Source organism: Hippopotamus amphibius, chromosome 16, assembly GCF_030028045.1.
Source record: "Hippopotamus amphibius kiboko isolate mHipAmp2 chromosome 16, mHipAmp2.hap2, whole genome shotgun sequence".
NCBI classification, from domain to species: domain Eukaryota; kingdom Metazoa; phylum Chordata; class Mammalia; order Artiodactyla; family Hippopotamidae; genus Hippopotamus; species Hippopotamus amphibius.
Window position 1 is genome coordinate 60,143,192 of NC_080201.1, and position 15,909 is coordinate 60,159,100.

General features: G+C 43.9%; 1 protein-coding gene across 1 annotated transcript; it reads right to left on the reverse strand.

The window, feature by feature from the left end:
- Nucleotides 1-10,594: 10,594 nt before the first annotated feature.
- LOC130838408 (sialic acid-binding Ig-like lectin 14) lies at nucleotides 10,595-13,922 on the reverse strand. The gene is made up of 7 exons (XM_057711464.1): nucleotides 13,847-13,922; nucleotides 13,388-13,768; nucleotides 12,888-13,160; nucleotides 12,591-12,638; nucleotides 11,668-11,922; nucleotides 11,425-11,560; nucleotides 10,595-11,293 (listed from the first exon to the last, which is right to left on the reverse strand). Exons 1-7 carry the CDS (start codon nucleotides 13,884-13,886, stop codon nucleotides 11,278-11,280), a joined length of 1,149 nt encoding a protein of 382 aa, XP_057567447.1. The 5' UTR covers nucleotides 13,887-13,922; the 3' UTR covers nucleotides 10,595-11,277.
- Nucleotides 13,923-15,909: the final 1,987 nt, after the last annotated feature.

The following is a 15,909-nucleotide window of genomic DNA, read 5'->3' on the forward strand; positions in this document are numbered from 1 at the left end:
GGGGTCTCCTGGGACCAGCCGTGGAGCAGAGGCCCACCCAAAACAAGGCGAGGACAGGGAGGCCCTTCCCCATTCAGTGGGCACCCCAAGAGGCTAGACCTCACACAGAAACACTATTAAGGACACCTCACTCTGTACTGCCTTTTTGGGGGGGGGGGGTTGAAATTATTTGTTTATCTTTTTTTTATTTTTTTTTAAATTTTATTTATTTATTTATTATTTTGGGAGGTACACCAAGTTCAATCATCTGTTTTTATACACATATCCCCGTATTCCCTACCTTCCTTGACTCCCCCCCGCCTCGAGTCCCCCCCACCCTCCCAGCCCCAGTCCTCTAAGGCATCTTCCATCCTCGAGTTGGACTCCCTTTGTTATGCAACAACTTCCCTCTGACTATCTATTTTACAGTTGGTAGTATATATATGTCTGTGCTACTCTCTCGCTTCGTCTCAGTTTCCCCTTCACCCCCCGCCCCCTCCCATACCTCGAGTTCTCCAGTCCATTCTCTGTATCTGCGTCCTTCTTAAAAAAAAAAAAAATCTAGTAAGGACTGAAGCCATATGTGGAAATAACCTATAATCTTACTGCTCTTTAGGGAAGAAATTTCCTAAAGGTTTCCCAAATTGGACAATGATCTTAACCATTTTAGATACTCCCAGTAACAAGCTGTAGGATTCAAAGGAAGTTTCTGTTATATTTACATAGAAATCATATTTCTATATTTAGTAGTTTCTTAAACTATAAAAATAAGAAATTTCCTTCAGTCGTGCCAGTGGAAATACTGTATGTTTGTTCTCTTCTCTGTATTTTAGATAGAATTTAATTACAATCAATACTATTTATTAGTAGAATATTAGTATTTATTATTATACATGATTATTCTCCTAAAAAGAAGCAATCAATGAGGAACAGCCCAAAAGTATGGGGAGCAGGTGTTATGCAGCCATGATAGACAGGGGTGCCTTACTACTAAGTAAAGTCATTCGTAATTTTTCTGAATTGTCTTATCTGGTGGTTTTGAGGATTTTCGCTTTTGTGATTGATGAAATGTGTTTTCTTACTTCAAAAGAAACTCAGATGTGTGCTTGTGACATTGTGACCTTTAATAAATATATATATTTGGTCTTCATCCCCAGTTCCTGACTCACAACTCCTAGAACACTTGGAATTTTCTCATCCATAGGAGATATGGGCTCACCTTTTGTTCTAAGATTTGGTCCTTTTTCTCAGTTCCTGTAAACACTTCAGGGCCAAACAGATGACTTGGGTGTCCCATTTTGTATATGGGTGCCACAGTTTTATTGTATTCAGTTAAATTTTTTTTTCTTAAAGGAGGATCTCAACATTTGTATCAATGTCAGGCTCCACAGAACCTAGGTCTGACCCTGTTGCGGGGTCCAGGTGAACAAGAGGTGACAAGCTCTGTCCCCTCACTCCTCAAGTATTGCAGGGACTATTGCTAGACAGATCAGGGACTAAAGAGGGTCATGTTCCACATGGTTGTGCAGCACAAATTCACAGCAGCTGGTGGTCTAGTGAACCTCAAGCTGGGATTATCAAAGAGCAAGAAACAACAAGGGTTGGTGAGGATGTGGAGTAAAGGGAACCCTTGTGCACTGTTGGTGGGAATGTGAATTTGGGTGCAGCCACTGTGGAGAACAGTATGGAGGTCCCTCAAAACTAAAAATAGGACCATCAAGCACTTTCACTGTGGGGTATTTATCTTAGAAAAATGAAAACAACAATTTGAAAAGATATACGCACCGCCACGTTCATGGAAGCATTATTTACTATAGCTAAGACATGGAAACAACTGACATGTCCATTGATGGCTGAAAGAATAAAGAAAATGTGGTATGTGTACACCATGGAGTAGTCTTCAGCCATAGAAGAGAAGGAAATCCTGCTTTTGCAACACATGTTTGGACCATGAGGGGATGGCACTAAATGCAATAAGTCAGAGAAAGAAAATACCATACTATCTCATATATATGTGCAATTTAAAAAAATTAGAAGTAAAACACACTCATAAATACAGAGAACTGAGTGGTGGTTCCCAGAGATAGAGATTGGGGTCAGGGGCAAAATGGGCAAAAGGGGGCAAAATGGGCAAAAGTGGTCAAAAGGTAAAAACTTCCAGGAATAAATCAATAAATCTTGCGGATGTGATGTATATCATCATGATTAAACATAATAATACTGTTAACCATAATATTTAATAATACTGTACTGTATATTTGAAAGTTGCTAAAAGAGTACACCTTAAAAGTTCTCATCACAAGGAAAAAATTTTAGCTATATATAGTGATAGATGTTAAGGAGATATTTGGTGAGCTTTTTGGAATATATATATATATCCAATCGTTATGTTAAACACCTGAAAGTAGCATAATGTTATCTTTATACCTCAACGGAATAGATATATGAAAATATCTATCATATATATATAACTATCATATATATATGATATCAATCATATATATGTGTGTGTATATATATATACAAATATATATACACACATATATATATATGTAAAACTATAAAGAAATCTCAAGGTGAGGCCTTAGATTAGAGTGGTCCAAGGATACCAGGCAGTGTTCCCTTGTTGAAAGACTCCATTGGCCTTTGAACACCTGTTTAATACATTACTTATGCTAAATTCCCTTGGCCAAAATATATACTATCTCTACTATTTTCACGATTGGCCCTTGATTGATTAAATCTCAGGACCTGAAAGAAAAAAATGATTTCAAATGTCTTCAGGATAAAACTCATAGCCAAGTGGAAATAAAAGAGAAGTTCCTTAAAAACATAAATGGTTTCTTCAAAAAACATCACACTTCATGAAGTAGGATAGGTTTTATCCTGGTAAGGCAATAAATATACATAACAGGCATAAGAATTGAAAGAAAAAAAAGAAGTTTCCCTTCATAAATGTTTATGTACATAGAAAAATCCAAAAATATACAGACATATTTGGGACCTTAAAGAAAGAGCACGATTACTAGAGACAAATTCAAATTTTAAAAATCAATTGAATTTCCAATTCAGTAATAAAAAAAGTGGGATTTTAAATGAGATGCCATTGGGACTTCCCTGGTGGTGCAGTGGTTCAGAATCCAGCGGCCAATGCAGGGAACACGGATTCTATCCTTGGTGGGGAAGGTCCCAGGAGTCACACATAGGCCATTGCACCACAACTACTGAGCCTGTGCTCTGGAGCCCACCAGCCACAACTACTGAAGCCCGTGAGCCTACAGACTGCTTTGCAACAAGAGGAGACACAGCAATGAGCAGCCTGAGCACCGCAAGGAAGAGTAGCCCTTGCACTCCCCAGCTACAGAAAGCCTGCACAGCAACAAAGACCCAATTCAGCCAATAAATAAATAAACAGATGTATTAAAAACATAAACATGAAAATGAATGAATAAGCTGCCGTTGGTAAAAGCATCAAAGATTAGGTTATCCCTGGAATATATCTAACCTGGAGAAAAGTAAATAACAAAATTATAATGTGCACGACCACAATGGAGGAAATTATAAATCGGTCTTGAAGGACGTTAAAGATGTAAATAAACAGAAAAATATGTCACGTTATGGGTTTGAAACAGCACAGTATAAATGTCCATTCTACCCAAATTAATCAGCAGTATCAAAACAACACGTCCCCAAATCCCCCAGGGGATTTTTGTAGAACTCCATAACTCCATTGTAAAATTTATAATGAAGTAGACATTTCCAAGGATGGCCAAGGTTACCATGAAGAAGAACAATGTGTGAGGTGTGGCCCTTCAAGATATGAAGATATATTACAACATCATAGAAAAAACCTTTTGTATTCAAAGAGGGATAGGCCAGTAGACCAATGGAACAGAGTAGGGAACCTAGAAATAAATCCCAACCACAGGAAACATCATGTGTGATAGAGAAGGTGATACAAAGAAGGGACAGAGAGATAGGCTTTTCAACAACTTTGTGGGCGATGAGGGATCTGAACACAGTCCAATGAAATTGTACCCCTAGCTCATACCACGCACAAACACAAGTGCAGATGGTCTGAAGACCTATTGTTCTAGAGAGGCAAAACTATAGAGCTGGTAGAAGATAATGTAGCAGGATGTCTCCATGAACTGGTGGTAGGGAAGGATTCCTGAACAAGACAGAAATGGCACCATCTCTAAAGAGAGACACTGAAAACTCGGACTATATTAAAATGAAGAACTTTTCCTAAAAGACATCCTAGGGAGTGCTGAATCATCTGCCATCAGTTGAGAGAAGATATTTACAACACAGATAATCATGAAAGTATCAATGTTCAGAACATAAGAATTTCTATGAATACATAAGAAAAAGAAAATAGTGAAAAATGAGCTTGCTTGAGCAGGAGCCTCAGAGAGGACAACATACAACCAGCCAGCAAACACATAACACGATATTCCACCTCATTGCAAACAGGAATGTGCACATTAAGACAATAATCGGGTATGTGCTTCAAGTTGGCACCTATTAAAGTATCTGGAAACACAAAGTGTTAGCAAAAGTCTTCAGCAGAACTTGTTAAAATAGAAAATTTGTCAGAGCACTCGAGAAGAAAACATCATCATCTAAAAAATTCAGGATGTGCTTGCATCAGGACCCAGCAATTGCACTCCTTGGATGCATGTTCTAGAGCAGCCATGACCAATGGCAGCCAATCCCCACATGTGGAATTTGGCTGCTTGAAAGGTGCTTATAAGGACGGGTGCTATAAGGGGCTACAGAAGTGCTATAAGGGTTAAACACACACTGGAGTTTCAGACTTAGTACCGGGAAATGAATGTGAATATGTTTGTATTCTGAGGCCAATTCCAATGTGGTGTGTAATTTCACCCACCACCAACAAGCAATTCTCAGACACCAGGAGCATGCTCAAGACTTCAATTCAATTCAACTCAATTCTGAAACAGTCTATCTGGAAGTAGCATCAGATCCCATAGGTTAAGAGTTCAGTCCTTGAAGACTTCCCTTCCCAACTTCAGAGGCCACTTTCAACTCCTGGTTGTTACCTGTACATCTGATCCACTGGCGAGAGATCAGAGATTCCCACAACTCAACCCTCAGGTTGAATAAATCTGCTAGAGCAGCTTACAGACAGAGGAACATTTTGCTTCATAGATTACTGGTTTATTATCAAAGGATACAACTCAGGAACAGCCAGATGGAAGAGATGCATAGGGCAAGACATGGGTCAGGGCATGGAGATTCCACGTCCTCTCCAGACATATCCCTCTCCCACCTCCTCCACCTCTTCACCAACTTGGAAGTTTTTTTGAACTTGCACACTTTTCGGCTTTTAAAGGAGGCCTCGTTACATAGCATGATTGATTGGATCATTGGCCATTGGTTACTGATCCAACTTTCAGCTCCTCTCCTCTTCCAAGAGGTTAAAAGGATCGAAATAATAGTTTCGTCCCTTTAACCACATCGTTGGATTCTTGAGCAACTAGTCCATATCCATGCATACTTTTCAAAAATTGCCCGGTTAACATGACAAAAGACACCTTTACTCTCAGCACTTAGGAAATGCCACGGGTTGTATAAGCTCTGTGCCACAAACAGGAAGAAGGCTAAATATATATTTCATGATATTAATCACATCACACTACCACATTAAAAATTGTGTAATGATTACAAATTGAGATAGTAGTTATATATGTTTATTTTATTTGAGTATAGTTGTTTACAATGTTGTGTTATATTCTGCTGTACTGCAAAGTGATTCAGTTATACATATATATGTACACATTCTTTTTCACATTCTTTTCCTTTATGTTTTATCACAGAATATTGAACACAGTTCCCTGTGCTATTTGGGAGGGCCTTGTTTATCCATTCTATATATAATAGTTTGCATCTGCTAATCCCAAACTCCCAATCCATCCTTCCTCAAACACCCTAACCCTTGGCAACAGGTCTCTTCTCTATGTGACAACAGACTTTTGATATATTCACCAAATAACATATATTACTAAAATTAACTTCACCTTTAAATTTTTTTCTTAACATGATATGTAGAAAATTTTAAATAACACCTAGAGCGCCTATAAGAAGCTTACATTATGTTTTTATCAGATAGTGACTCATCTAGAGAAAACGTTTCCCATGTGCACCAGGATATAGAGTCAAGAATCTTCTGGCCTTCGTACCACTGGCACTAGAGGCAGTTCTCAAGCTGGAGATTTCACATGTTGTCCAGGGACAGCCTCCTTCCCCTCACCCCACATACTCTGCCCTGGATGTGGGGAGTCAGAACCAAAGGGGGGTAGCTGAGAGGGGAGGAAAGTGCAGCCAGAAGCCACAAGGGAGAGACAGAAGGGCAGGAGAGAAAAATTCCCCCATAACCTGTGCCAGGAAATCTGGGCCCTAGGGCCAGGGACCAGGCCAGACTAGTTCACCTCAGGGGCACAATGCCCTTCCTCATAAAAGTAAAATAATGCAAACAATTAAACTGGAGAAAGTTATGAGTGAAAGAAGTGTGTATATCATACATATATTTTAAAAAACAAATTAAGAAAAATATTGCATTGAGGGGGTATTCACATGACATGAAAATACTAATGATACTTTTGGATGTGTAAACTTTAGAAGATGAGATGAAGGGGAAACTAAAATGACACTGGATAATAAAGTAATGTGAACCAGGAGGTTCCCTCTTGTGGAGCAGAAAGGAAATGCTGTTGAAAGTTCTGGATCCCATGACATTGGGATGAGGATTTGGGAGATGCCTCTTGGCCCCAGCAACATGGACATGAGAGACAGACATCCAGGAAAGGACTTTCTATGGTGAGAATGAAGCCTGAATTTTTGCAGCATGATACCTGATATCTGATTCAAGCTGTTTCCTGTCCTCAAGGACCACTTTCTCCTGCTGTCCACAATGCTTACACAAAATAGCCTTGTATTTAGTGCTGAGGAAATGCAGGAAGAGATCTATCAGAAAGAAAAGTTTTAGAAACATTCCCATGTACAGTTGCATCTAAAAGAATAAAATACCCAGGAATAAATTTCACCAAGGATGAGAGACATCTGTACTCTGAAAACTATAAGACATTGATGAAAGAAATTGAAGAAAACACAAAGAAATCAATCATGAGATTTACCATGATCACAGAGTGTAAGAATCAATATTGAGAAAATGTCCATTGTACCCTTAGCAATCTATAGATTTGATACAATCCCTGTCCAAATGCCCGTGACATTTTGCACAGAAGTAGACCAAATAATCCTCAAATTTGTATGAAGCCACCAAAGGCTCAAAACAGCCAACACAATCTTTAGAAAGAAAAACAAAGCAGGAGGGATCACATTCCCTGATTTCGAACTATACTACAAAGCTACAGCAATTGAATATAGGCAATAATACTGCCATCATTTTATATGGTGACAGATGGTTACTAGACTCATCAGCATGATCATTTGATAATGTCTTTAGTGATGGATCACTCTGTTCTACACATGAAAGTGACATACATTTATATGTCATCTATACTTGAATTTTAAAAAGATATTGAGATATGCAAAGGTTTCATAATTGGAGAACAAGAGCACTATCTATAAATGAAAAGACTAACAGGAGGATTTCATAAAACAAATTTAGACTCCTGCACACTAAAGAAGAGAGAGAAAAGTGGAGAAAGAAAGTTAAAGGACTCACAATTTATAGGGATAAATTAGGGATTTGGGATTAATATATATATAGACTACTATATATAAAATAGATAACCATCAAGTATCTACTGGGTGGCACAGGGAACTCTACTCAATATCTTGTAATAACCTATAATGGAAAAGAATCGGAAAAGAATATATCTGTATATGGGTATATAACTGAATCACTTTGCTATACACCTGAAACTAACAAAACATTATAAATCAACTATAATTTGAAAAAAGATTCACATCCAGAATAAAGAACTCAAAGCAATAAGGAATAGATTGCCCAATTTTTATTTTTAAGTTGGCAAGAGGCAAAACAGGAATTTCACAAGAGAAGGTATTCAAATGTCTCAACATCACTACACATAAGGGAAATAAATTAGAAAGGTAATAACAGGGAGTTCATAGGTGGCACAGTGGTTAAGAATCCATCTGCCAATGCAGGGGACACAGGTTCGATCCCTGCCCCAGGAAGATACCACAGGCCACGGAGCAACTAAACCCGTGTGCCACAACGATTGAGCCTGCTCTCTAGAGCCCATGAACCACAACTACTGAGCCCATGTGCCACAAGTACTGAAGCTTACATGCCTAGAGCCCATGCTCCACAACAAGAGAGGCCACCACAATGAGGAGACCACACACCACAACAAAGAGTAGCCCCAGCTCGCTGCAACTAGAGAAAACCTGTGTGCAGCTACCCAGACCCAACACTGCCAATAAAATAAATAAATAAATAAATAAATAAATAAATAAATAAATAAATAAATTTAGTTTTTAAAAAAGTAATGAGATATTCTGCAAATGGATTGTAAGGCTGAAAAAGGAGCATCCAAGTAATAAAAGTGCTGCTAAGGATGTAGGCAGAGCAGAACGCTCATATATGATGGTGGGATGTATGAGTCAATTCATTTGACGACTCAAGAGAACTTTGATGGTACCTTCTAGATCTAAATATATGCCTACTTTATGATGAAGCATTTCCATACCCACCAGGAAAATAGTGCTAGTCCTCGTATTTTCATCACCACATTCATATCAAAATTCTTTGGAAACAGACAAAATTTGGAAACACATGCAACATCACCATATTTTACAGTCAATACATAACTGGAGGAAAAGGCACTTGTAAAATACCATTTTAAAGACAAAAACTATAGCAAAACCAGAAGTGAATTATTGATACATGGATAATCTCATACCAAGTGAAGTAAGTCAGAAAGAAAAAGACAAACAACATATGATACCACTTATGTGTGGAATCTGAAATATGACACAAATGAACTTATGTACAAAACAGAAACAGGCTCACAAAGAGTACAGACTTGTGGCTGCTAGAGGGCACGGGGTTGGGGAAGGATGGATTGGGAGCTTGGGATGAGCAGATGTGAACTATTAGATGCAGGATACATACTAATACATTTATACACTAATATATATCCAATATATTATATATAGGATCAATAAACAAGGTCTTACTGTACACCACAGGGAACTAGATTCATCATGGTGTATGTCATAAACCATAGTGGAAAAAATATGAAAAAGAACATATGTGTGTGTAACTGAATCCCTGTGCTGCACACCTGAAACCAAAAGAGCATTGTAAATTAACTATACTTATAAAAAAAATTTTAATGGATAACCCATAACCCTAATACTGAGGGAAAGCATGAAGACTGGCACACGGATCTATTGGGACAGGAAAGGGGAGAGCCTGGTCTCAGATCTCCACATAACTGACCCTGTTTATTTCCCCCAATTATCCTGTCTTTGCTGCTCGGGGTCCTCCCTAGGAAGTTGTAGACATGCGTGACTTTCCCTTCACCTGCTAGGCTGTTTCACCTCCTAGCACATCCCCCCCTGAGCTGCCCACCTCCTTCTCCTCCAGGGCAGATGTGCGAACTGCTCCTCCACTTTCCTACCTCAGCCCAGCCCCTTTCGTTCTGACAGTGTGACCTGACCACCAGGCGTAGGTGGGAAGAATCTTTTTGCTGAACTTGGTGATGTAAGCAGGGTGTGTACACACATAAACATCCAATTGTACTCTTTAAATTTGCATATTTGGGCTTCCTAGGTGGCGCAGTGGTTAAGAATCTGCTTGCCAATGCAGGGGACACGGGTTCGATCCCTGCTCCAGGAAGATCCCACATACCGCGGAGCAACTAAGCCCGTGTGCCCAAAAAAAAAAAAAACAAATTTGCATATTTGTTCACTTTAAGTTAGGCATCAAAAAAAGGTGAATAAACAAGAAGCCTTAGTTGTGGACCTCCCTGGCGGTCCACTGCAGGGCGCTGGGGTTCAATCCCTCCTTGAGGAATTAACATTCCGCCTGACTCTTAGCTGAAGAAGAAGAAGGAGTAGGAGAAGGAGGAGAAGGCGGTGAAGGAGCAGTAGGAGAAGGAGAAGGAGGAGGCGGGGAGGGGCAGGGGGAGGGGGAGGGGAACGGGGAGGAGGGGTAGAAGAAGAAGACATTTCTAACAAATCAATCAAAACTAATTGTAGATTAAGAAATAATTTTTCTTTAGAAATGCTCACAGGAAAACTAAACAGTAAGATCGATGTTTATATTATATAATTCTTGCTTAATACTCCATTCAAATAATGAAATGTTGTGATATTTTATGCTAATTATCATGAGGTAGGTGACTTGGAACCGAGGAAGAAGAGCTCTGTTTCTGTTTCTGCTGCGTGAGCATGTCCACATTGATAGGGAAGTTTTGGAGACCAGTAACTCAGGTGTTAACAGGTAACTTCTGGGTCATGAGAGGAGAAGCCCCTTTGTAGGTCTGGGGACGCAGAGAAAGGAGCCGGGTGGGAGAGGAGGGCTGAAGCAGGACCAAGAGCAGAAGCAGGGGAGACACACTTCAGAAAGAGGGCACAGGCAGTGAGGGTGCGAAATCAATAACCATGCTTTATTTACTGTATCTGATGATATCTGAACATCTTAAAAACCTTGCTGGCCTGAAAAGGACACCGCCTCCTAAGGTCAGCCAGTTCTTAGAGACAGAAAAGGGCTCTGCCAGGACCTCACCTTTCCAATGCGAACCAATCAATCCTTAGCCCCATAATCCCAACCACCCCCTTTACCTACCCCTCTCTCACCAAGCCACTATTTCCCTTAACCTAAGTCACCCACCAACAGGGAACAGACTACGAAACATCACACCTGAAGCCCAAAACCCACCAGATTTGTTCAAATGAGCAGATCCTAAAGAACTTTCCCTGCCCAGCCTAGCCTTTCCCATGGAAACCCCAATTAAGGCCTCCTCCCAGCAGCTGCTGCTTCTTGAGCAAACCCTGGTGCTTCCCCTTTGGCCCTGCCCAGCATGATGTGCCAGCCACTCTTGAAAAAGGTAAGCGATAAAGTCTCCTTTCAATGGTATTGACTCATCGTGTCGTCACACAGTCACCTCCACAAATTAAAACCTCGTGGGTACAGATGAGACAGGGTTTGAGTCTAGTGTTTCCAGGAAGAAGCTGACAATGATGTCCCCACGTCTGTCCTCTGGGCTCCCCAGCCTCACATGATTCCCGTCTTGAGGAGGAGGGAGACTCAGCCACACCTCTCAGCCCTGCTGCCTAGTGGCCTCCACACCTGCAGGGCCAACACGGTCTCAGGTCAGAGAGTTGGACACTTTGGCTCCAGGCAGGGTGGGCCAGCTCAGCCCCACCTGGAACTCAAGGGCCATTTACCAGACTTCCCTGGAGGGGGACAGGTCTGCTCACCTGGTGTAGTAGATCCAGGTGAGGCCATAGGTGAGGAGGAAGCCAGCCCCCATGAGGGCCCCTCTGATCAGGGTGAGGACCAGGGGCCAGGAGCCCTGCTGCTCCTCAGTCACACAGCTGCAGGAAGGGGGGCTTTCTGGGGAGGGAGGAGGGAGGTGAAGTTCTGTCCCCAGACCCCAGCTCCTCCCACAGCCCAAACACCTGACCAGGCTGCCCACCCCCATCACCTGTCCTGCAACTCACTCTGCACAGAGAGGTGGATGGAAACGTGCTGGGAGCCCACAGGGTTCTGAGCTTGGCAGGTGAATTCTCTTTCTGCAGCTCCTAAGCCTGGTATCTCCAAGGACTTGGTGCTGGAGATGGGGATGGGGTTCAGGGCTGGGGACCCTTGGAACCAACTCAGCTGTGCAGGGGGGTTGCTGTCAGCAACACAGAGCAGCTGCAGAGCCTGGCCCTCGGAGATGAGAAGGGACGGGGTGTTTTGCAGAATCTTGAGGGCTTTGGGGAAAATGCAGGAGAGACATGTGGAGGCTGAGGTCTCATCCCTCCCACCTTCCCAGGGTTTAGGTGGCCTCTCCCTCTCCTCCCCTGGCCCACTGGCTTGGATCGGTGTGGGTACCAAGGCAAGACCTTCACACCCTAAGGACATTAACCCACCGTGTCTGGGCCTCAAATCATCAGGGGAGGCTCAGTGTCTCAATGGGACATGCCTGGGCTGTTTGGTGGAAAGAGAACAGAGAGCCTCCAGGTTTGGGAAACGGATTCAGTAAAGGAGCAGGAACTGGGACTAAGGAGGCGTTGGTGGAGGAAAACCATACAGCAGAACCATGGTGAGGTGAAATGGGCTTTGAACAGAGTGAGAGCGTGTGTGTACGTGTGCTGTGTATGTGTATGTGCCTGTGTGTGTAGTAAGTTGTGTATGTGTATGGGTGTACATGTGTGTGCATATACACATGTATGTGTGTGTCTGTATGTGTATATATGTACGTAGGTGTATATTGCATGTGTGTGTGGATGAGTAGATGGGAGGTGGGGGAGGGAGGGTGGTGATTTTTATCCTTGCTCTTCCCATATCTCATCACATTCAAGCCCTAATCCCCACCTCTCTGCTTGCAGGGGGTCCCAGGAGCAGAATGCAGCCCTGGAGAGGAGAGGTCCTTCCCTACCTGTGACATTTCTGAAGGAGATGCTGATGGTGAGGTTCCATGGAGCATCTGGGATAGAAAGATATGGCCTTGGTTCAAGGTTAGCAGTGAGATGGAAATGTACCCGGAAACCAAGGTAGGAAACCAGGAAGAGGGGATGGCTGTTCATGGCCAGTCCCCACCGAGGCTCCCAAGGGTCAGATCCATGAAAGAGTGAGCTGGCTCTTCTTCTCTCCCCACCTCCTATACACACACACACACACACACACACACACACACAGCACTGCCCTCAGGGACCCAGCCCCCCTCCTCACTCACAGGAGACATTGAGTCGGATGGTTCTCTCCGTGGTCACCTGAGCTCCTGGGAGTTCCACACGACAGGTGAGGTTGGTGCCATGGTCCTGGGGCCTTGGGGTGAGGGTGAGCACCGAGGAGTGGAGGGCCTCTGTGTTCATCCCATTCAGGGCATCCCCCGCCCAGGAGAACAGGAGAAACTGTCTCACTTCACAGACTAGTGACAGGCTGCAGGTCAGGTTTGTGGGGCGGCCGGACTCCAGAGGCTCCAGAAAGTGGATGTTGGGTTTCCCTGCTGGGATGAGGAGGAGAGAGGGAGATGCCTGGGCCCAAGGTTTGGGGACCGAGTGTGTGACCCTGAGAAGGACCAGTGCCTCAGGACCATAGCTCCCCCTGGGTCCTGTGTCCCTTTGGAACCTCTAAACCCCAAGACACCGAGCAGGGAGGGTTTCTATGTCCTGTTCCTGTTCTAACACTGGGATCTCCACGTCCCAGGGTCCCCTCCTGGGCCCCCTGCCATACCTGTCACCTGCAAATTCAGCCTCTTATCTCTGTAACTGTGTTTCACATCAGGTCCCCTCTCCACTCGGAAGAAGTAGACCCCTTTGTCACTCATCCTGGCGTCTCTGATGCTCAGGGAGCAGTCGTTGTTTCTGGGATCCCCGAGGAGGCGGAATCGACCCTGGGTCTCTGGCTTCACTCGTCTGTTTGGGTTGTTTGTGGCCACAGGTTCAGTGTTTACGTTGTCCCCTTCCCGGAACCAATAGATGTAGGGTTGGGGAGGGGAATACCATGAACTCCAGGGGTAGGAGAAGGAGCAGGGCACGTGGACGCCCCCGCACGCCTGCACCGTCACTGATTCCTGCACGCGCAGCTCGAACCCTCGCTCCTCCTGCAGGGACCCTGGGGGGACACAGCGGCTCAGCGGCAGCTCCAGCCCCTCCCCCACCCGTGCCGCCCCTCCCCCCTCGGCCCACTCACCCCCCCACAGCAGGGCCAGCAGCAGCAGCAGGGGCACCATGTCCACATCCGCCAGCGCAGAGCCCGGGTCAGGGTCCCTCCGTCGGGGAGGGAAGCGCCCCGAATGTGGGGAGGGACGGAGGAAGCCCAACAGGAAGCCCGTGGGTGACAGAGAGACAGCCTTGGCCAAGCACAGAAGGGGAACTTGCACGCCCCAGGCCGCGGGGCTGGGGTGGGGGCTGACGAGTCCTGCCGTCCCAGCCGCTCCCCCCTCCCGAGGCTGCAGGGGAAGAGCCCGAGGCCCCAGAGTTGAGAGGGTTCCCCGGACGTGGCTCTGAAATGACCACCTGCCCAGGGATGTTCACGGCCACAGCGGGGTCGCCCGGGGGCCCTGCAACCAGAAACGAGAAAGGGGTCTCCTCCTGCTGATCTGCGGGACCCACCCTGCGGCAGAAAGACTCCGAACACTCTGCAAAAGAAGAGTGAAAATGTTCTCAAAACCGTTCAAGTTGGGGCAGGAAAGACGTTTCCAGAGCCAAATATGGTGGAGGGTGGAACGCAGGAAGGAGAGCTGAGCAGGAAAAGCTCCTTTGCTCTGCAGGGTTTTCAGAACATGGCAAACGGGGGTGGTGGTCTTCATGCATCTGGGGGTCTCCTGGGACCAGCCGTGGAGCAGAGGCCCACCCAAAACAGGGCGAGGACAGGGAGGCCCTTCCCCATTCAGTGGGCACCCCAAGAGGCTAGACCTCACACAGAAACACAGTTAAGGACACCTCCCTCTGTACTGCCTTTTAAAAAAAAAAACCAGGAAGGGCTCACGCCTTATGTGGAAATAAGCTGTAATCTTTCTGCTTTTTAGTGAAAAAATTTCCTAATGGTTTCCCAAATTGGACAATGATCTTACCCATTTTAGACACTTCCAGTAACAAGCTGTAGGATTGAAAGGAAGTTTCTGTTATATTTACATAGAAATAATATTTTTATATTTAGTAGTTTCTTAAACTATGAAAATAAAAAGAAATTTCCATCAATCGTACCAGTGGGAATATTGTATGTTTTTCTCTTCTCTGTATTTTAGATAGAATATACTTATAATCGATAATATTTATTAGTAGAATATTAGTATTTATTATTATACACGTTTATTCTCCTAAAAACAGGCCATCAATGAGGATCAGTCCTGAAGTATGGGGAACAGCTGTTATGCAGCCACGATAGACAGGGGCGCCTTACTACTAAGTAAAGTCATCCGTAATTTTTCTGGATTGTCTTGTGGTTTTGAGGATTTTCGCTTTTGTGATTGATGAAATGTGTTTTCTTACTTCAAAAGAAACTCAGATGTGTGCCTGTGACATTGTGACCTTTAGTAAATATATATATTTGGTCTTCATCCCCAGTTCCTGTCTCACAACTCCTAGACCACTTGGAATTTCCTGATCCATAGGAGATATGGGAGCATCTTTTGTTCTAAGATTTGGTCCTTTCTCTCAGTTCCTATAAACACTTCAGGGCCAAACAGATGACTTGGGTGTCCCATTTTGTATATGGTGCCACAGTTTTATTGTATCCAGTGACATTTTTTTTTTCCTAAGGACGGATCGCAACATTTGTATCAGTCAGGCTCCACAGAACCTAGGACTGATCCTGCTGCGGGGTCCAGGTGAACAAGAGGTGATGAGCTCTGTCCCCTCGCTCCTCACGTATTGCAGGGACTATTGCTGGACACATCAGGGCCTAAAGAGGGTCACGTTCCACGTGGTTGTGTAGCACAAATTCACAGCAGCTGGTGGTCTAGTGAACCTCAAGCTGGGATGATCAAAGAACAAGAAATGACAAGGGTTGGAGAGGGTGTGGAGTAAAGGGAACCCGTGTGCACAGTTGGTGGGAACGTGAATTTTGGTGCAGCCACAGTGGAGAACAGTATGGAGGCTCCTCAAAACTAAAAATAGAACCATCAAGCACTTTCACTTTGGGGTATTTTTCTAAAAGAAAATGAAAACAACAATGTTAAAAGATATATGCACCCCCATGTTCATGGAAGCATTATTTACCATAGCTAAGACATGGAAACAACTGACATGTCC